The sequence below is a fragment of the Nerophis lumbriciformis genome, linkage group LG05 (genome assembly GCF_033978685.3).
Source record: "Nerophis lumbriciformis linkage group LG05, RoL_Nlum_v2.1, whole genome shotgun sequence".
In the NCBI taxonomy this organism is placed as follows: Eukaryota; Metazoa; Chordata; class Actinopteri; order Syngnathiformes; family Syngnathidae; genus Nerophis; species Nerophis lumbriciformis.
Genome location: NC_084552.2, coordinates 37,007,654 through 37,027,794, shown reverse-complemented (window position 1 = coordinate 37,027,794; position 20,141 = coordinate 37,007,654). Strand labels below are relative to the sequence as shown.

Sequence of the window (20,141 nt, the reverse complement as noted above, 5' to 3'; positions counted from 1 at the left end):
GACAACCCCTTCATTAACATGCTATGTCCCTCCCAAAATAAATTGATGGGAAAATATGTAAACTATGGCCCACTAAAAACCTCCCTGCGGGCCACAAATGGCCCCTAACTTGGATTTTGTACACCTCGGTCTACAGCATGTTAGCATTTGAAGACATCGTATTGAATATTCATGAAACATTATTACATAGATTGGAGCTAAAGATCCACCTTCTCATGGCCAGCATCCCAGCATGCATTGCACCGGCCCACGTTGCAGCACTGCTTTGCCTCTCTGTCATGTGACCGGCCGCTGCCGTGAGGAACAAGCTGTACAACTGAGACGCACGACGAGTCAACGTGTGCAAAAACTATGACGTCATTAAGCAAGGTGAAAAACTTACTGCTCCTGAAGACCCGCCCATTTTCTCTTGCACCAATTTAGCGAGGGCGGATAACAGTTGCTTGGGGCAACCGGGGACTATGTGACTCTGGAGCCACACCCGAATGGCTAAGTGAAAGTTTTAGTCAATGTAGTTGTATATATTTTGTGTTGTCTGCTTCGTGTTGTGTCACCTCTGGCCGCCTGCGCGTGAGTGTTCCCGCAGTCGCCGTCCCCAGAAGCACGATCCAAAGCGTTGAGCTCCTCCTGTTTTTCCAAAAGTGTGGAACAAACCCTCCCCAACACAGCCCGCATCACAGCACCGTTTGGTCCTGGAAGAGAGCCATCAGTCATGTGATATTTTTAACACATGTGGAATATCACCAAATGTATACATGCATGTGTGTGGCGAAAAATTAATTAACCTTCTGGCTGTGTATCGCTGTGCACTCCTGTGGGCACACTGGGGGCGTCCGTGAAATGGTTGCGTCCGCTCACATGCACACTGCTGAGATTTGGCCATGCAGGGGCACTGGTCTTGGCATCTACAGTAGATTAGAGTCATTCAAGCTCACTGACTGCTGTTTAATTTTAGCCTAGCTTCATGCTATCGCACTTGATTAGTGATTTTAAAATAGCAAATTCTTACCAAAGAGTCTAAGTATTTCCGAACTGGCCGTCATCAGTGTCAACGACATTCCAGCCATCTCTAGTGACGTCATGAAAGACCCAGACATCACCCTGGCGACTACCATCCCACGGTTTTCTGTAACCATAACGACGGACGGATGAACATGACATGCCTCGTCATGCTGGTCACCCAATCCACAGTGTTGATACCCAGACTGATGATCGCGGCCCGCGTCACCACGGCCATCTCCAAACCTGACAGCGCTCCCAGATTGTTCACGCACACAATGAGCTGGTCACCTGGGTCAGAGAGCGGCATGCACACCAGTTTGACCAAGTCACCAAATATGTTAAATGACGAAGGCTACCTTTCCTCAGGTCCAAGTGTGACTGACTCTCTGCATTGGTCATGTGATCAATCATGGCTGACACCACTTGGTCAGCAGAATCCACCTGATTCAAGAATAATTCATTCAAAAAATAAAACTACATAATCTTTGTTTACTATTCTTGGACTCACCTTTGACCTTTTGACACCAGGTTCTCCATGGATTCCTGCATGAGATGAACAAAAAACAAGATAGTTGTACTTAGACTAGACCAATCGTACAGTGCCTATATGCTCACTTCACACTGGACATCGCTACTCGCAAGTTATTCATGACAGGTGCAACTTTGTACAAAATATTGAAATTGACAACAAATAAGACTGAAAATAATCCAATAAATCATAGAAATTGCAGTAAAACAGATGTGACTGGACAAGTAAACAGGTCATAACACGAATGCGAACCGAGGCCAGCAGGGCCCGGGGACGGAAGGGGAATTGCACGGAAGTCTATCACAGCAGGAATCAATCAATAAATCAAACAAATTTGATCTATATTGCACTTTTCGTGCACACAAAAGACTTTACACCAGGGAAAAAAATAATGAATAAATAAATTATAAAACAAAAATCACACGCGCATGCCAGCACATCGCACACACAGCACTATTGACAATAACAAAACATAGCATGGCATTAAGGATTGAGGAAAATTGCAACCTTTGAGGCGTCCACACATGAGAATACCTAAAAATTAACGCCCTTTAAAAAAATAATATAAAATATTAAAAAAAAAAAAACTATAAATAACAAAGATAAACATAAAATGAGAAAAATAGTAATAATAGCAATAAATAATTAATAACCTAAGAATAATTCAAAATGATCAATAAAAAGCCTGATTTACAAGGTGTGCTTGTAACATTTACAAAAGAATATTGGTCTTTGCAGTCTGACTCCTGAGGCTCTCAGGCAGGCTGTGTTCCACAGGTGGGGGCGATAGTGGCTAAATGCTGCCTCACTGTGGGTCTTTGTTCTGATATTTGGTAAAGATAAAATACCAGAGGACATCATCCTCACCTAAGCCGAGCTCCATATCCCCTGGGGGAAGCTCAAAAGAAGGCCGACATCCGGGAACGCTGCACGGGGATAGACTGACTCCAAGTGTACCTGCAAAACAATACGAGCAGTCAAGCAGGTTTTTCATCACCACGGACAACCCAGCTTTAGTTAGCACTAGAGCCTTACCTGTGCCCTTTAACACCTCTGTCACCATGGCAACAATGTGGTCCAATGAGCAGCCTTCGTCTGCTAAGGCACCTGCCAGCTGAGGGAAAAGTTTCCTTCCATCCTCAAACTCTTTGTGTCTCATGATTAAACTGAATGGTTCACCTTGTGAATGAGAACAGTGCCACACAAGCCCCTTCTCCCCGCCTTCGTGGGGCGTTCAAAGGCGCAGTCATCAGCAATGATGACCATATTGACAGCCACACCGCGGTTGCACGCTTGCTCTGTGGCCAGTCCAAAGTTGAGGCGATCTCCGGTGTAGTTTGTTACAATGACAAGGATTCCAGATGCTCCTGCTCAATCAAAACTTTTGAGGGGGTGCCAAACTTTTTACAGTGAGAGCCGCATACAGAAAAAACAAAGGATGCTGGGGCTGCTTTGACATTTTTCACTGGGCTAAATGCAGGTCTATACATGCTAAGCTATTTTAAGAAGACATTCAGATTGTAGCTTTGTGTTAGTAGACAAAGCACATTGTTATTAGTGGAATATATTTTCTTAGCGTATATTTATTATACATTTTTAAGAATATGCTGATACAAAATCAAGCTGTGAGCCGAAAATGGTTAACAATAGTTTTAGTGTACAGGAGAAAAGGTAATCTTACCAGCATTGTGTAGGCACAGAATGGCAGCCAGGATTCCAGCAGGAGGCGGAGACGCAAACACTCCTCCTGCTACTGCTGCAGACAACATCCCAGCACCCACATACCCTGGACATGACATGCCCAGTGTTTCCAAATAGTTTATACACTCTTCACATGTGGTGACACGGTCATACCCCCGTGTGCGGGCTCGTGGCCTGAGCCTCCTCCTGCCAGCAGTGCCACTTTGCCCCTCACATTGTCCAGGTCGGAACGGAGAACGACACGGTGGCCCTGCAGCAGAGAAAGGCCACCGGAGGCCCTGACAAGGCCACAGAGAGCCTCGTCAACACAGTCCTCTGCAGAGTTGATTAGCTTCTTTTGGGGCTGCACCAGAGAGATAACGCATTGTTTGGTCTCACAATTGACACACACACTCAAAAACAACTCAGTAGCCTGAACAATTTGTCAACTTATTTGAGGGGCTGTTTGCAACCTTTACGTGGATGCCTAGAGGGCGCTAACTTTCCAATATGTTTTAAGCATTATATTCTGCCTTTTTACAGCTTCTAGGATGTGATGATGTATACACTACGTAACACGTTGTGTGTTGTTAGCTCATGATAGCGATTTGGACATCATTGAATGTATATTCCATTGTAACAACATTACTGCAAATTGTTTATTTACTTCTCATGGACTGCTTTTGTATGTGTGCATACGCTCCCTGCAGTGACGTCCAGTCAGGGGAGGCAGGGCCTCACGTGCCAACATGGAAAGAAAAAAAAAGTAAAAAAAAAAAAAAAAAATTGTTATATGTATCTAGTGATTATACTATAAAGTTATTTTCCATTTAACTTCACCAGTTTTAGATTATTTTTATTCAAAATAGCTGAATTTTCAAATTTGCCGTTCAAATACTGAGAAGAGACTTGCGGTGATCAGCAGCCAGTTGAGCCTCACCATGGATTGCGCAATGACTCGGCTAACTGCTGGCCTGCTGTGCAGTGAGACCGTATTGCTATATGAATTACATTATACATTTCCATAGTTTAGTTAGCTGAGGTACATAATGTACAGTGTGTTTTGTCAACAACTGTATGTGTGTAACGTATTTCTTGTGCTGAGCAATCATAAAACGGCTGCGAAGATGCACTGGCTGAGGCTCGCAGTAATCCCGCCTCATGGTGGTAGAGGGCGCTAGTGATCCCAGGGAACATTTTTGCAACTACTCGGCTGCAGAAGAAGTGACAACAAGCAGCAACAGTTAACGATCGTTTATTTTTTCCTCTCGCCTGAACTTTTAACATGGAGGATTACATATCTGAAATAAAACAGTTTTCTAAACTGGACTTTCAATCGAAGCAGGAGGTAATAATTAAAGGAAGATCTCCACCGAGACAGAGAGACTTTTAAAACTGAAGAAAGATAAGGAAGACTTCTATAAACAAGTTATCGATGCTTTTGTTCAAAAGGAGCGGCGCATGGACTCCATTATAAGTAAAGGTAAGACCATAATAAGTTTTTTTTTATTAAATGTGCTTTTTTGTGTGCTACAGTTTGTATGTGTAAAGTTAAAGTTAAAGTTAAAGTACCAATGATTGTCACACACACACTAGGTGTGGTGAAATGTGTCCTCTGCAATTGACCCATCCCCTTGATCACCCCCTGGGAGGTGAGGTAAGCAGTGGGCAGCAGCGGCGCCGCGCCGGGGAATCATTTTTGGTGATTTAACCCCCAATTCCAACCCTTGATGCTGAGTGCTAAGCAGGGAAGAATGCTGGTATGAGCTTTTAAACATAACCCGTTAACTGCTGCCAATCAAATTGTGAATAAGATACTCTTTAGGGTTCATATGTTTGTAAATCTGACTGTGATGAAGTCAGTGCCTCACCAGCCATGAACCTTACCGCACGTCACTGGCTCTCTGCGTGTATGTGTGGACGAGGCAGCGGCGAGTGACAAGCCTGAATGTCACACAAATTCCCCCGGGTCGACAAGCAATTTTTATTAAATATATTTAGTGTTTGTATAGACACGACAGACATTTTAAAAATATATATTGGTAACATAAGCTAGTTGGTTAGAAAAAAATTAACTGTAATAGGGCTGCAACTAAGATAGGGCTGCAACAATTAATTGATTAGAAAAAAGCTTTTGTTGCTTTGATTAATCGTTTAATGAGTGCTACTAGTGCAAATTGATAAAATCTGGAATGCATGGAGTACCGGAAACTTTAAATACATAAACATCGTTTCCACACGGTCCCTGCAATAGAGATCACATGAGAGCAATGGTGTGTGGGTGCTGTGATCTTTGTGAGTGTTTTTCACATCTTCGTTAATAGACATTAATGGATGTTAAAAGTGCAATTTTAACATGGATTATGTGCATTTATTATAAAAAATAATAAAGGTTATGGCAAGCACAGCAATAATTGTTTATTTCACACATTTTCCCGAAAATATAGATGTTAATAATATATAGTATATGATTATGATTACTCAATTAATCAAACAGAATAATCGATAGAGTACCCGTTACCAGAATAATCGATAGCTGCAAACAGTTCTTTTAATTAACCTTTATAATACTCATTAGGAACTGGGGACACGGTTACAAGGGGCAAGGGGAGTCTATGGCCCCATCAGAAATCTGTCTATCCCGAGTTGAGCCCCCCACCCTTTCAGCATTTTAGGGCCCTATTATGGAAAACCAACTTTTCTTAACTATTAGTACCTGCTGTTGTGTATTTTGGATCTGTTTAAGTCCTGGAAACTTGAAATCAAACCGTGGGGGCATTATATTTATTTAAAAATCTTGCCTTCCTTCATACTTCCTCCAAAGGAGCCGTTTGGAATTTGCCCCATTTGTGACGTCAGTGGATTATCCATATATGATAAAACATGATGCCACGTAACTAAGATCGCCCACATAACGGGACAGCTTCATGGCAGCCAATCTTCTCCGTGAGTCCATCTTTGCTAAGCCTATCACCGGGCCGAGACCATCTTTCTGTGGCTAATCACGTAACTGGGTCCATCCTTCTAACGCCAATCAAAAGCCCAGCTTCATCGGGCTGAGTCCATCTTTCTATGGCCATTCACACATCTTTCTTAACGGCTATCAAATGTCCAGCTCCATCTTTTGGCTGCCCAATCACAGCCTGAATGCAAACTTTTTTGGCCTGCCCCTCTAGAGTAATCATTTGGGGATGCACTTTGTAGCCTTTAGGTTAACCATTAATAATTTCTTAAGTTATAATGTGATCCGAAACAATATTGCCAATGCACAGTTGTCTGTTTTCATTAATTATGCTGCATATGATAAAGACACTTGCTGTCATTTTGAATGTATTGTCTGGTTATTAGCAGGCGTATGAGCGTCACCTTTGCACGTGAAACATTTTTGCCACCGTTGCTTGTGTTCGGCTTGAAGGGGCTGTTAGCAACATTTACACAGATGTCTCCAGGGCGCTAACTTTCCAATGTATTTTACACAATATTTCCTGCCCTCTTCCGGCTTCTATAGGACGTAATGACGTAACTATGTACGTACATAACACATGCACAGGCATTAACTTTGGGTGTTGTAAGCTAATAATATAGCGATTTGGATAGTTAGTGTTAGCCATCATTGAATGTATATTCTATCATAACAACAACATGATTGCAAATTGTTTGTTGTTTTTCTTGGACTGCTTTTGTATGTGTCTTAATTTCCCCTCGGGGATTATTAAAGTATGTCTGATTCTGATTCTTTGTGCACGCGCTCCCTGCGCGTACGAATTGACGAGAGAGGGTTTAGTGACCGCCGTGAACACCAATCATTTTATTCGGGCCGTTAAAACAATTTCACTACACAAACTTAGTAATCATGAAAAATATAGTCCGTTTTGACACAAATTGTGTCCTGTTAAACCACTAATGGTATAACACAAGCTAGCCAATGGCGTTCTTGTTATATTTTTTGCTTTGAAAAACGTAATGTAAGCAAGTTCCACACAGCCCCTTTAACTACTTTGTTGTCTAATTTTGGGCAAATTTAGTTAAAACTACTTTTATATCGAACATGCTGTTGCTGTGTACCATAACTGATTTTATCTAAAAAAATGAGAACTGAAGTCTTGAAAATCGATTATTTTCTCAGCACCCACCAAACATTGTTCAAACATTGTTTAAACCTCCACCCCAGATCACACCTCACTCCTACCCACTTCTACAAAGTGGGCTGACTCAGGGTGGAGGACAGAGTAAAACAACTTGCACTGAGCCTAGTCTATAAGATCTGCTACACCTCCCTGATACCGAAGTACATGTCAAACTACTTCCATAACGTAAATGACCTCCATAACCACAACACCAGGGGGAGCTCCACAAACCACGTTAAACCCAGATTCCGATCTAACAAAGGTCTTAACTCATTCTCCTTCTATGCCACATCCATATGGAATGCACTCCCAACAGGTGTAAAAGAAAGTGCATCTCTATTCTCCTTCAAAACCACACTAAAAGAATACCTCCAGGCAACTTCAACCCTTGACTAACACCCTCCCCCTCCACATCCCCGGATTGTAAATAATCATATGTAAATAATCAAATGTATATACTTGTTCTTATGCTTTCTGAACTCACTATGTTCACTGCTCGCTGTACATATCCTACCAAGTCAGACCTACACTGTTTCAATGTAAATTTCTCAGATGATACAATTTTTGATGACTGAAGTGCTGATATCAACCAAACCTAACCCCCCCGTCCGAACCCCCCCCCACATTCCACCCCCCGGATTGTAAATAATGTAAATAATTCAATGTATATACTCTGATGATTAACTTGTGTGATGACTGTATTATGCTGATAGTATATATTTGTACCATGAATTGATTTACATGGACGATTTAAAGAAGTTGAAAAACGTATTCGGGTGTTACCATTTAGTGGTGAATTGTACGGAATATGTACTGTACTGTGCAATCTACTAATAAAACTTTCAATCAATCAATCAATCAAGCTCCCTTCTCATCCCCCCTTAGCCCTGGGAGAGAAAAAATCATGGGGCCATCCCTGTTGGGAACGCCTTTAAAGTCTGATTAGATCAAATACACAGAGATGGGCAAGCTACTTGGAAAGTGTAGTAAGCTAAGCTACAAGTTACTCTTGATTAAATGTAGCTAAGCTACAGGGGGAGCTATCCCCGGAAAATTGTAGCAAGCTACACGGCAAAAGTAGCTAGTTACATTAAAGTTACATTCAACAGCATTTATATCTATGGGCCCACATGCATAATATCAATGTTAATGTAGCTGAGAGTGTACAAATGGACCCAGTAAGTGTCAATTACTATTTACTATCTGTCATTTAGCTGGGACACCCTACACCAGTGGTTCTCAAATGGGGGTACGCGTACCCCTGGGGGTACTTGAAGGTATGCCAAGGGGTACGTGAGATATTTTTTAAATATTCCAAAAATAGCAACAATTCAAAAATATTTTATAAATATATTTATTGAATAATACTTCAACAAAATATGAATGTAAGTTCATAAACTCAGTGAAGCACAAGCTCAGGTTTCTTACTGAAATGTCGGTCAAAAAGAACTGTGAAAAGAAATGCAACAATGCAATATTCAGTGTTGACAGATAGATTTTTTGTGGACACGTTCCATAAATATTGATGTTAAAGATTTCTTTTTTTGTGAAGAAATGTTTAGAAATAAGTTCATGAATCCAGATGGATATCTATTACAATCCCCAAAGAGGGCACTTTAAGTTGATGATTACTTCTATGTGTAGAAATCTTTATTTATAATTGAATCACTTGTATATTTTTCAACAAGTTTTTAGTTATTTGTATATCTTTTTTTCAAAATAGTTCAAGAAAACCACTACAAATGAGCAATATTTTGCACTGTTATACATTTTAATAAATCAGAAACTGATGACATAGTGCTGTATTTTACTTATTTATCTCTTTTTTTCCAACCAAAAATGCTTTGCTCTGATTAGGGGGTACTTGAATTAAAAAAATGTTCACAGGGGGTACATCACTGAAAAAAGGTTGAGAACCACTGCCCTACACTACCTCTGGGGGTTTCCACACCCAACTATATGTATTTATTTAGTTTGTCTTTTCTTTGGCCCAACCCTGTTATTCACTGTCTTTGCCTACAGTAAAAAAAACAGTATCTATTAATATATTGACAGAAAAAACAATGACTTGTGTTTTGTTTGGGAACAGTTGGTAATGGTTATGTGCAGTAAAACTTCTCATGAACTCCACTCACCTTAATGCGTTTTCTTAAATTTGTGTTTGGCGTTTTAGATATAAATATGGCCAAGGACATGCATTATTGTGGGTTTCCTGCATGTCGTCTTCATCACTAAAAGAGAAGTATAATCAGCGGGAGATAATTCCTCTATTTCCAAGCCCTCAGTTTGAAGCGTGACTGTTATTATTTTGCTTACTAGTTTCGATGACCTGCCTTGTCTAGCCTCTGATTGGCCAATCCGTAATGTTTCGCTCTAACTTCAGCCAATTGTGACTCATCATGCAAACACCAACCAATCATCATTGATTTTCTCCGTACGCATAAATGCTGTCATTTATCCAGGTCATTGTATATTCTCCATATTTTTTGGCCTGGATTCGCAGTCCATTTTCTCTCTTTGTAGTTTTGATGTAAGCTACCTAAATACATGGGTCTAAAAGTGGCTAAGCTACAGGAAAAGCTACTCGGTAAAAAAGTAACTAAGCTACAAGAAAATGTAGTTAAGCTACGTAGCTTGGCTACATGTAGCTAGTTACTGCCCAACACTGCCAATACAATAGTTATATCGTCAAAAAAACAATGCCCATTTCTCATTGACACAACATACTGTTAAGTATGGTAGCTGTAGCTTGGATGGCTTAATAAATAGTAGTTTACATATAGTCTAGTTCTGCGCAGACTTTGATTTCTGAGGATAGGAAAGTGTTGAAAAGTCTGCGTAAAGTCACAAAGAATAAAATAAGCACATTGTCGTGTTTGAGTCTCTGTTGTGTGTCTTTTTGGTTAGTTTACCTCCATGACAACTTTCTCTCCCAGATGCAGGTGGACGCAGTTTACAATGTACTTTGAACATAAAAGACCCGGATGTCATCCCTTCAAAACAAAATAAAACATGTGACAAAGCTAATACGTTTAAACAACGATAATAAATAAAGACTCACGATTCTTAAAACTGCAACGCAAAAATGCTTGGCATTTGAGTCAGGATCCGCTCAGTCAATATTGGTTATGTTTAAAGCATGATTATTCTGTTTGACGTCGACGTCACAATCTTAGCCGCGCCTATTTCATGAGCGTTCACTATTTTCTTTGTGAGAGCAACATTTTTACAAATATGGTTCTAACTAAGACATATTAATGCAAGCAAGACCAACGATATCAGGTTACATGTTATTAAAATATTTTGATTAGTCAATCATTAGCTGATAAAACAACAATACTAGAAAGCATATATTTTAGGTAGTGTATGATGTGTGCTGAAGTTTTATTTTGTAGAATATGTGAGTGTAACCCCGCTCACTCGGGCTGCACCGCGAAAACATCGAACCAACCCCCGGCCAGCGGTTCGCCATGACGCACGGAGCGCAGATCGTCCGCTCGCCTCAGCCCATCTCGGGACCGTCCAGAACAAAATGCGGTATGGCGACGGTGGAGACAGCCGCCGAACACGAGCGAATTCTCCGCGAAATAGAGAGCACGGACACCAACTGTATTGGGCCGACTCTCCGGTAAGTTCCCCTGCTTCGGCTGTGCTGCTCCACCCCGCTCGGCGGCTTCGCCCAGCTGGCTAGCTCCAAACTTTAAAAACACCCAACGTCCATTATCGGACACCGAGCTGGCCAACTAACTCGCTTCATTAGGTGGAAAACCTTTTGGTCTCACTGCCCGGCCGAGCCTTCTTGTGTCTGAATCCTGATACATGTGAGCAGGCTAACGTTAGCCTACTCTGCTAATTAATTGTAATTCTGCTCACTTATGTCAATGAAGAACGAACCCTCACTATTCAGTTGAAAGACTAGCTAACACTTGATCCACTTTGGTCCTTGTTGTGCCACTGAATGTAAACAAAGCATATTGTCAACATCGACAGTTCTTTGTAGGACATATATGCTCTTACTATCACTTATTCATTCAGACGCAAAATACTGGACAAAACAAAGTCATGATGGGCTGTCAGTGTTGCCATAGCGCATATAGAACGTCCAATCGGGTTGCACTGACGTCATTCCTCAACCTGCTTCTGGCTACTTGGGCCTCTTGTGCATAATATGTTATCCATCCATCCATCCATCCATTTCCTACCGCTTGTCCCTTTTGGGGTCGCGGGGGGTGCTGGAGCCTATCTCAGCTGCTCATGGGCGGAAGGCGGGGTAGTTATGTCCTACCTATAACAGTCCTCCATCTTCTTTGATTTGTTCCCCTATCTTGTTTCCTTGGTCCTTGTCCCAAAATAAAATGTTCCATAAAAACAGGGAAACACTGTAAGCAAGGCTTGTTTCTTCACTTCACAACTTCTAGTGTTATTTCTCACCATCAAAATATGATTCTTATTTGCAAACTATCTTGCAAACTGCCTGGTGACTTGAGTGGGTGCCACAGAATTTTATTTGTGGGAATAATGAAAGTGATATGTGTGTTACATACCAGAGTCGCTTATAAAGAAGAGTATGGCAAACTAAACAACAGGCGCCATGACAGCTACCAAGGACGTGTGCGGCTGTGCTCGGGTGCATGCAATTGCTGTCATTTTGACATGAGTTTTTCTGACGAAATAGACCAAAAATAATACGTCTATTTATACTTCCAAACATACTCCGGCTCATAAACTTACAATAAAACATGCTTTTATTTTGTGAAAGTATAATTTTGCAGCCGTATTTGACGCACTCTGCTCCTACATTCCTGCAGTGTTTTGTGACCAGCAGGCACTATAACACCCACCCGACAGCGCAATAAACATGTATTACTACACCCGAAAATTGGTTTCTTTTACTCATTCAATATCTGTCTATTTGTATTTGTGTTTGACGTTCTCTTCTATTGTTACCAAATTGCATTATTTTAGTTTTACTAAGATTCAAAGACAGTCTGTTTTTGTCAGACCATCTCTTTAATTTGTTAATTTCTTCTGTTATTGTTTGTATAAGCGTCTGTGTGACATACTGAACAGAACGCAAACGTTGTGTCGTTTGTTTACCTGGCACAAGACACTGTTATTGGTGTCTCTCCAGTGTTGTTCACGGACCTTCACTTCCCATGCTTGTTTTCTTTCCGGCAATGTAAAAGCTTTCCACAATTCTTGTGGGTGGAGCAGGCCCATGCTGCACTACAGGGCATTTATACATTGGCTCAAAGTTAGTAGCAGTCATGGCGCCCTTTAGTCACGTGAGTGCCTTTTGACCAATCATCGAGGAGATCGCCTGAAACCGAGTTGGCCATACTCTCTTATACAAACCCCGTTTCCATATGAGTTGGGAAATTGTGTTAGATGTAAATATAAACGGAATACAATGATTTGCAAATAATTTTCAACCCATATTCAGTTGAATATGCTACAAAGACAACATATTTGATGTTCAAACTGATAAAAAAATTTTTTTTTAGCAAATAATCATTAACTTTAGAATTTGATGCCAGCAACACGTGACAAAGAAGTTGGGAAAGGTGGCAATAAATACTGATAAAGTTGAGGAATGCTCATCAAACACTTATTTGGAACATCCCACAGGTGAACAGGCAAATTGGGAACAGGTGGGTGCCATGATTGGGTATAAAAGTAGATTCCGTGAAATGCTCAGTCATTCACAAACAAGGATGGGGCGAGGGTCACCACTTTGCGTGAGCAAATTGTTGAACAGTTTAAGAACGACCTTTCTCAACCAGCTATTGCAAGGAATTTAGGGATTTCACCATCTACGGTCCGTAATATCATCAAAGGGTTCAGAGAATCTGGAGAAATCACTGCACGTAAGCAACTAAGCCCGTGATCTTCGATCCCACATGGCTGTACTGCATCAACAAGTGACATCAGCGTGTAAAGGATATCACCACATGGGCTCAGGAACACTTCAGAAACCCACTGTCAGTAACTACAGTTGGTCGCTACATCTGTAAGTGCAAGTTAAAACTCTCCTATGCAAGGCGAAAACCATTTATCAACAACACCCAGAAACGCCGTTGGCTTCGCTGGGCCTGAGCTCATCTAAGATGGACTGATACAAAGTGGAAAAGTGTTCTGTGGTCTGACGAGTCCACATTTCAAATTGTTTTTGGAAACTGTGGACGTCGTTTCATCCGGATTGTTATAGGCGCAAAGTTGAAAAGCCAGCATCTGTGATGGTATGGGGGTGTATTAGTGCCCAAGACATGGGTAACTTACACATCTGTGAAGGCGCCATTAATGCTGAAAGGTACATACAGGTTTTGGAGCAACATATGTTGCCATCCAAGCAACGTTACCATGGACGCCCCTGCTTATTTCAGCAAGACAATGCCAAGCCACGTGTTACATCAACGTGGCTTCATAGTAAAAGAGTGCGGGTACTAGACTGGCCTGCCTGTAGTCCAGACCTGTCTCCCATTGAAAATGTGTGGCGCATTATGAAGCCTAAAATACCACAACGGAGACCCCCGGACTGTTGAACAACTTAAGCTGTACATCAAGCAAGAATGGGAAAGAATTCCACCTGAGAAGCTTAAAAAATGTGTCTCCTCAGTTCCCAAACGTTTACTGAGTGTTGTTAAAAGGAAAGTCCATGTAACACAGTGGTGAACATGCCCTTTCCCAACTACTTTGGCACGTGTTGCAGCCATGAAATTCTAAGTTAATTATTATTTGCAAAAAAAAAAAAAGTTTAAGAGTTTGAACATCAAATATCTTGTCTTTGTAGTGCATTCAATTGAATATGGGTTGAAAAGGATTTGCAAATCATTATATTCCGTTTAGGCAGCACGGTGGAACAGGGGTTAGTGCATGTGCCTCACAATACGAAGGTCCCGAGTAGTCCTGGGTTCAATCCCGGGCTCGGGATCTTTCTGTGTGGAGTTTGCATGTTCTCCCCGTGACTGCGTGGGTTCCCTCCGGGTACTCCGGCTTCCTCCCACCGCCAAAAACATGCACCTGGGGATAGGTTGATTGGCAACACTAAATTGGCCTTAGTGTGTGAATGTGAGTGTGAATGTTGTCTGTCTATCTGTGTTGGCCCTGTGATGAGGTGGCGACTTGTCCCCAGGGTGTACCCCGCCTTCCGCCCGAATGCAGCTGAGATAGGCTCCAGCACCCCCCGCAACCCCAAAAGGGAAAAGCGGTAAAAAATGGATGGATGGATGTATTCCGTTTATCTTTACATCTAACACAATTTCCCAACTCATATGGAAATGGGGTTTGTACATGACTCTGTTATGTACTGCTATTTGTTGACCTTGCTGGCCAGTAGAAACAATGCAGTTGATTTGTCCGAGAGGGAAATGGGGTTAAAATAATTAAGTGTGTGTATGCGTGTGTACTTGGTGAGCAGGATGAGGCATGCTGTTACATTCCTTTCTGACAGCAGACCTGCTCAGGACATGTCAACTCGGTCACATGGCTCCATCAAATGCACATGTGGGACTGATACAGTTGTTGGTAATTTGCTTTGTTAACCTTGCACTACAGCGATATTTCTATTACTGGAGCATCTCATCTACGTGATGTAGAAATACACTGTACATGCGTTCAGTGTATTTCTGTCATGAGGTGCTGGGCGTTCTAAATGAGTGAAGACTCTGAATCTAGTCAGCACTATATTTCACACATACACACACACACATTGTGTAAATATAACTGAAAAAAGCCCCTGATGCCGTCAGGCCGCTCTCTTTCCCCATTGTACTCGTCAACATTTCAAGACACTTCCTGGTCAAAGGTTTGTGTGTGTGTGTGTGTGTGTGTGTGTGTGGGATGGGGTAGTGGTAAAGGAAAAAACACAGGAAGATCGTAACAAACGCTTGTTGTGGGATGTTTGCCATTTTCGGCCAACAGGAAATCAGGTGACATAATTCCTCTGTCTTGTCCAGGTCAGTGTACGATGGCCAGGAACATGGCGTGTTCATGGACAAACTGGACGTTCGGATCAGGAATCACGACAGAGAGATCGAGAAGATGTGCAACCACCACTTCCAGGGCTTTGTGGACTCCATCACAGAGCTTCTCAAAGTGCGAGGAGAGGCGCAGAAGCTGAAGGTAACACGCATGAAGATGAGGAAGACCAGCTCCGTTCATCTTCTTTAATATTGCCCTTTTTAACATCCAGAGTCAGGTGACTGAGACCAACAGGTCCCTTCAAGGTGACGGAAAAGAGGCAAGTTGACTCACTGACAAAAAGCGTCCATCCACAGTCAAAACCTCATCTTCAACCCCTACTCTTCCCTCTGCAGCTGATGAACTCCATGGAGGAGCTGAGGCAGTGTCGAGTACAACAGAGAAACATCGCCACCACTGTGGACAAACTGACACACTGCCTGCCAGGTCTCAAACATCTACACACACACGCATTTGTTGTCCAATCACTGACAGAGTCACTAACAAGTGTCTGTATTTTGTGTGCCAGTCTTGGAGATGTACGCACGCCTACAAGAGCAAATGGAGACTAAAAGGTATGAGTGTCATCTCCAAAGCATTCTCATCTCATGCCCACTGAACATGTGGTGGTGCTGTTGCTTGTAAATGTGAAGTAATTTGAGCCAATCAGAAACCTAGCAGCAATGGACGAATGTCAAGTTAACAAACATAATCTAATCCAAAGGAGAAAAGCCTGTCGACATGCAAATTTAAAAGATTCACTGTGTACTGTGACTGTCAGATAGTTCAGCTGCTATCCACTAGATGGAGCCAGAGAACTGTGAATAGCGTCCAAACGTCCTGCTTTTCTCTCCCCTCTATCCCTGCCTGGCCTGGCTCTGACCTGAGGACAGAAGTCTGCTTGGTCCTAAATTAATGGTTTGTTTGTGTGCTTTTCTGCTGCTCACTGTCCCCTCAGTGAGCAGAGAGCAGCTTGGGTTCAGCCAACGCTGCAAGTGAGGCAAATGCAGTGTACATCATCGCGTGTGTGTGTTTTTGGTGTGCCTCTGTTATAGAGCTAATTTTACTCCTATTCCCATAGGAACTTAACACTTTTAAAAGAGAAAGTAAAAGGTGTGTGTGTGTGTGTGTGTGAAGGTACTACCCTGCGCTGTGCACCTTGGAACAGCTAGAGCAGACGTGTCTTCCCAGGGCAGGCCAGTACCGGTTCTGCACCATCATGGCAGAAAACATTCCGAAGTTAAGGACACAGATCCGGGACACAGCCATGATCCAGCTAAAAGACTTTCTAGAGAGCATCCGGAAACACTCGGACAAGATCGGAGAAACGGCCATCAGGCAGGTATGTTATGTAATACCATTGTGTGCTTCTAGAGGTGCTAGTGAGTCACGTATAAAGAGAATATGACCTAGTGGGTTCCAGGCGATCTCCTCAATAATTGGTAAAAAGGCACTATCATGACTACAGGGCACCATGACTGCTACCAACTTTGAGCTGATCCTATGTGTTTGCGGTGCTTCCTTGTTAGTTTTTTGGCGTGTAAAAATGCCATGTTGTGCTGCACGGGGCTGCTCCACTCGCAAGAATTGTGGAAAGCTTTGACATCGCTTTCCCCAGAACCCGCAAAGAAGACAGGTATGGCAAGTGAAGGTTCGCGAACAACACTGAAGAGCTACCGATTACAGCCTCTTGTTTGTGGTAAACACATGGCACAACATCTGTGCTTTGTTCAGGACAGAAAACACAGAAACTAATACAAAAAAATAACAGAAGAAATTATTAAATTTGAGAGATGGTTTGACAAAAACAGACTTTTTGAAACTAAGTAAAACTATGATTATATTACATCCGGAGATGCTTTCCTCTTCATTCACCTAGGTGAATGAAGCCTTGGCCAGGAGGACTTGATATCATCAGATGGTATCCAGCGGTCATTGGGTGTTTCGACCCTGAACCACAACACCCTACCGCTGGTGGGCCGGCAGTGGTGGCCAAGTCACTGCCTATCTCCTCCTCCTGGCTTCCAGCTCATCTCATCTCTTCTGCTCCATAACCAGCAAGAGGCTCTCTCTGCTGCCTCCCCCATCCTGCGAGCTGCTGTCTTTCTTTTCTTCCCTGTTATTCCCAAGGCTGTTAGCATTCTCCATACCGACTGAGCTGGGAATCCTCTGCAGCCGACCTCGACCGGGAACAGCCATGCCTGTCATCCTTTTCCCCTGCCGTCATTCAAAAGGTCCTGGTATTTGGCACTTTTCCTTTCAAAGGCTTGGTCGCACCCTTCTTCCCATGGGACTGTGAGTTCTATGAGAATGATCTTCTTTGCCTCTTCAGACCACAGCACCACATCCGGTCTCAGGGTTGTCTGGACAACCTGGGGGAACTGCAGCCTACCTCCCAGGTCTACCTTAATGTCCCAAGAACGGGCCATTTGCAATAGGCTCTTCCTTGATGTTGCTGTGGTTGTTGGCTTTTCTTCCTCCCTCACAAACTGGATTGATCTTGTTCTCCCTTGTGGTTGCCGTTTCTTGCATCTCTGCTGCTCCAGGGTGTTAGCCAGTGTCATGAGCACCTTGTCATGACGCCATCTGTATCTCCCTTGGGTGAGTGCTGTTTTACACCCTGACAGGATGTGCGCCATGGTACCCTTCTGCTCGCAAAGCTTGCATAGTGGATCTCATGCCCCATCTGTGCACGTTTGTTGGAGTCGGGAGTGTGTCATAAACTGATCTCAACAAGAAAGAGATGCGGAATGGTTCCAGCTTCCATAGATCTGCCCATGTGATCTTTCTCTTACGGAGGTCACATTTGGTCCAGGCTCCCTGGGACGCTAGTTCTACTGCTCTTGATTTCCGACCTTCCTCTTCCAGGTTTCGTACTTCCTCCTTGATCATAGCTCTTCTTTCCCTGGGTTCTGCCTTACTTCACTGTTGGACATGGGAAGTTCCAAGACCCTGTCTTCCTGTGCATGGCGTTCCTATGATGTCACGTAGCCTCAACATGCTCTCATCTTGTGCAACAGATGTGTCAGCTGCCCACTTGCGTCCTGATTTCGTAGTGACGCCTGCGTGTCTGACTTGCTCGTCCTGGGAGTCTCTGTATGTTATTAAGACTAAGCACTTTGCTACCTTGAATTCCTCCACCATGGATGATAAGGGAAGCTGGAGCTGTCCTGATCTTATGTAGAGGCCTACTGATGTGAAGCTTGGAGGGATTCCCAGCCATTTTCTGAGGTACTTATTGATCTTTCTCTCCACTCCTTCTACGCATGTCATAGGGATGTCATACACCGTCAACGGCCACATGAGTCTTGGTAACAGTCCATGTTGGTAGAGCCATATTTTAAATTTACCAGGGAGTCCTGATTTTCCAATCCTCCTTAGCCACTCCTCTGTCTGCTTCTCTGTACTGGTGATGTTGTTCCTGTCAGTAAGTGAGCTGTCAAACCACTTTCCAAGGCACTTTATAGGGTTCTCCTCAATCGATGGAATCACTTCTCCTTGCACTTTCAGCTTGAACCTGTTCGTCAGTTTACCTTTCCGGATCACCATGCTCCTCGATTTTTTGGGCTTAAACTTCATTCTGGACCATGTTGCCATGTGGTCCAGAACTGTTAGCACCCATCTCGCCTCCACCTGGGTTGTGGTCGTCACGGGGAGATCGTCCATGTAACCTCTTATTGGGGGTTGTCAAATGTCTGATTCCATTGCTGGTCCTCTGGCTTCTTTCCCAGCAGCTGTTATGAGGAGGTTCATATCCGTGATGAAGAGGATGGGGGAGATTGGGCATCCAGTCACGATTCCCTTTTCCAGGTTTTGCCACTGAGTTGTGAAATTGGCTGTTTTGAATCGTATCTGGATGCCTCCAAAGTAGCTGGTTATCATTCCCTTGATGTGCAGAGGGATGTGGTAATGGTCTAGTGCAGTGTGAATGAGGGCGTGAGGGATTGCTCCGTAGGCGTTAGCCAGTTTGAGCCAGACAACAGTCAGGTTGCCTTTGCTTGCTTTGGCCTCCTGGATCATCTGACTGAGAACTCCGGTGTGTTCCAGGCATCCAGAGAAGCCTGGAATTCCACCTTTCTGGATAGAGGTGTCAACATATCCGTTCTCCGTCATGTATAAGGTCATCCTTTTTGCCAGTACAAAAAAAGAAGATTTTGCCTTCTATGTTTAGAAGTGATATTGTACGGAATTGATTTATGGTTGAGGAGTTCTCTTCCTTTGGCACAAAACAGCCTTCTTCCTTCTTCCAGCATGATGGAATGGTGCCCTTTTTCCAGATCCTTCGGAACAGCATCCACAGCCTCCGAAGGAGCATCGGGCATTTCTTATACACCTTATAGGGTATATCACTAGGGCCGGGGGCAGATCCTGTTCTGGCCTTTTTCACCACCTCTTGGATTTCCTTCCAGGATGGTTCACTGATGTTGAGCTCCTTTCTTGGTTTTTCCAAGCTGTCGATGTTATGGTTGGCACCCAGGGCCTGGATTTTCCAGGTGTCATTGTGGGTTTCTCTTAAGAACGCCTCCACATCGTCCCTAGAGCTGGTCAGCATTCCGGATTTTGCTTCACCCAGTCGTTTCCTGGTGACTCTGAAAGAGTCTTTGGGGAACTGTGCTCTTCTGTTCTCCCTCTCCTTCCTCCTCTTCCGAATGCTTTTTGCTCTACGGAGTCTACAAAGACGTTCCCGTAGTTGCCTTGTCAGATCCTTGATGCCTTCATTTTTCTCGACAGTGGCTCTTTTGAACGGTTTGTTTAGAGTTTTGATTTCCTTCCTTAGGCGATGGATTTCTCTTTCTCTTCTGCTTGGCTGATGTGCCATTTTGGTGTTAACCTTCTTGTCCTCC

The 20,141-nt window shown here is 43.1% G+C and overlaps 2 protein-coding genes across 7 annotated transcripts in view; one reads left to right on the top strand and one right to left on the bottom strand.

The window, feature by feature from the left end:
- Positions 1 to 20,141, bottom strand: part of tkfc (triokinase/FMN cyclase) — a 30,175-nt gene that overhangs the window by 6,533 nt on the left and 3,501 nt on the right. For 2 of the 4 annotated variants that reach the window (XM_061960588.2, XM_061960591.2), the window contains exons 1-15: positions 10,400 to 10,545; positions 10,251 to 10,331; positions 3,386 to 3,575; positions 3,213 to 3,317; positions 2,711 to 2,898; positions 2,567 to 2,645; positions 2,399 to 2,488; positions 1,511 to 1,545; positions 1,359 to 1,443; positions 1,201 to 1,290; positions 1,010 to 1,126; positions 786 to 905; positions 555 to 692; positions 383 to 489; positions 210 to 316 (exon numbers count right to left, since the gene is read on the bottom strand). In XM_061960588.2, coding sequence (XP_061816572.2) covers positions 210 to 316; positions 383 to 489; positions 555 to 692; positions 786 to 905; positions 1,010 to 1,126; positions 1,201 to 1,290; positions 1,359 to 1,443; positions 1,511 to 1,545; positions 2,399 to 2,488; positions 2,567 to 2,645; positions 2,711 to 2,898; positions 3,213 to 3,317; positions 3,386 to 3,575; positions 10,251 to 10,256 — 1,457 coding nt within the window. In that variant the 5' untranslated portion in view covers positions 10,257 to 10,331; positions 10,400 to 10,545. Of the gene's footprint in view, positions 1 to 209; positions 317 to 382; positions 490 to 554; positions 693 to 785; positions 906 to 1,009; positions 1,127 to 1,200; positions 1,291 to 1,358; positions 1,444 to 1,510; positions 1,546 to 2,398; positions 2,489 to 2,566; positions 2,646 to 2,710; positions 2,899 to 3,212; positions 3,318 to 3,385; positions 3,576 to 3,878; positions 4,229 to 10,250; positions 10,332 to 10,399; positions 10,546 to 20,141 lie in introns of those variants that run through there. The other 2 variants (XM_061960590.2, XM_061960589.2) reach the window with 2 other exon arrangements.
- The window catches only part of exoc6b (exocyst complex component 6B), a 49,445-nt gene continuing 39,871 nt past the window's right edge, over positions 10,568 to 20,141 (top strand). For 2 of the 3 annotated variants that reach the window (XM_061960585.2, XM_061960583.2), the window contains exons 1-6: positions 10,568 to 10,966; positions 15,294 to 15,459; positions 15,530 to 15,577; positions 15,654 to 15,744; positions 15,827 to 15,872; positions 16,435 to 16,639. In XM_061960585.2, coding sequence (XP_061816569.1) covers positions 10,809 to 10,966; positions 15,294 to 15,459; positions 15,530 to 15,577; positions 15,654 to 15,744; positions 15,827 to 15,872; positions 16,435 to 16,639 — 714 coding nt within the window. In that variant the 5' untranslated portion in view covers positions 10,568 to 10,808. The remainder of the gene's footprint in view (positions 10,967 to 15,293; positions 15,460 to 15,529; positions 15,578 to 15,653; positions 15,745 to 15,826; positions 15,873 to 16,434; positions 16,640 to 20,141) is intronic. The other variant, XM_061960584.2, reaches the window with a different exon arrangement.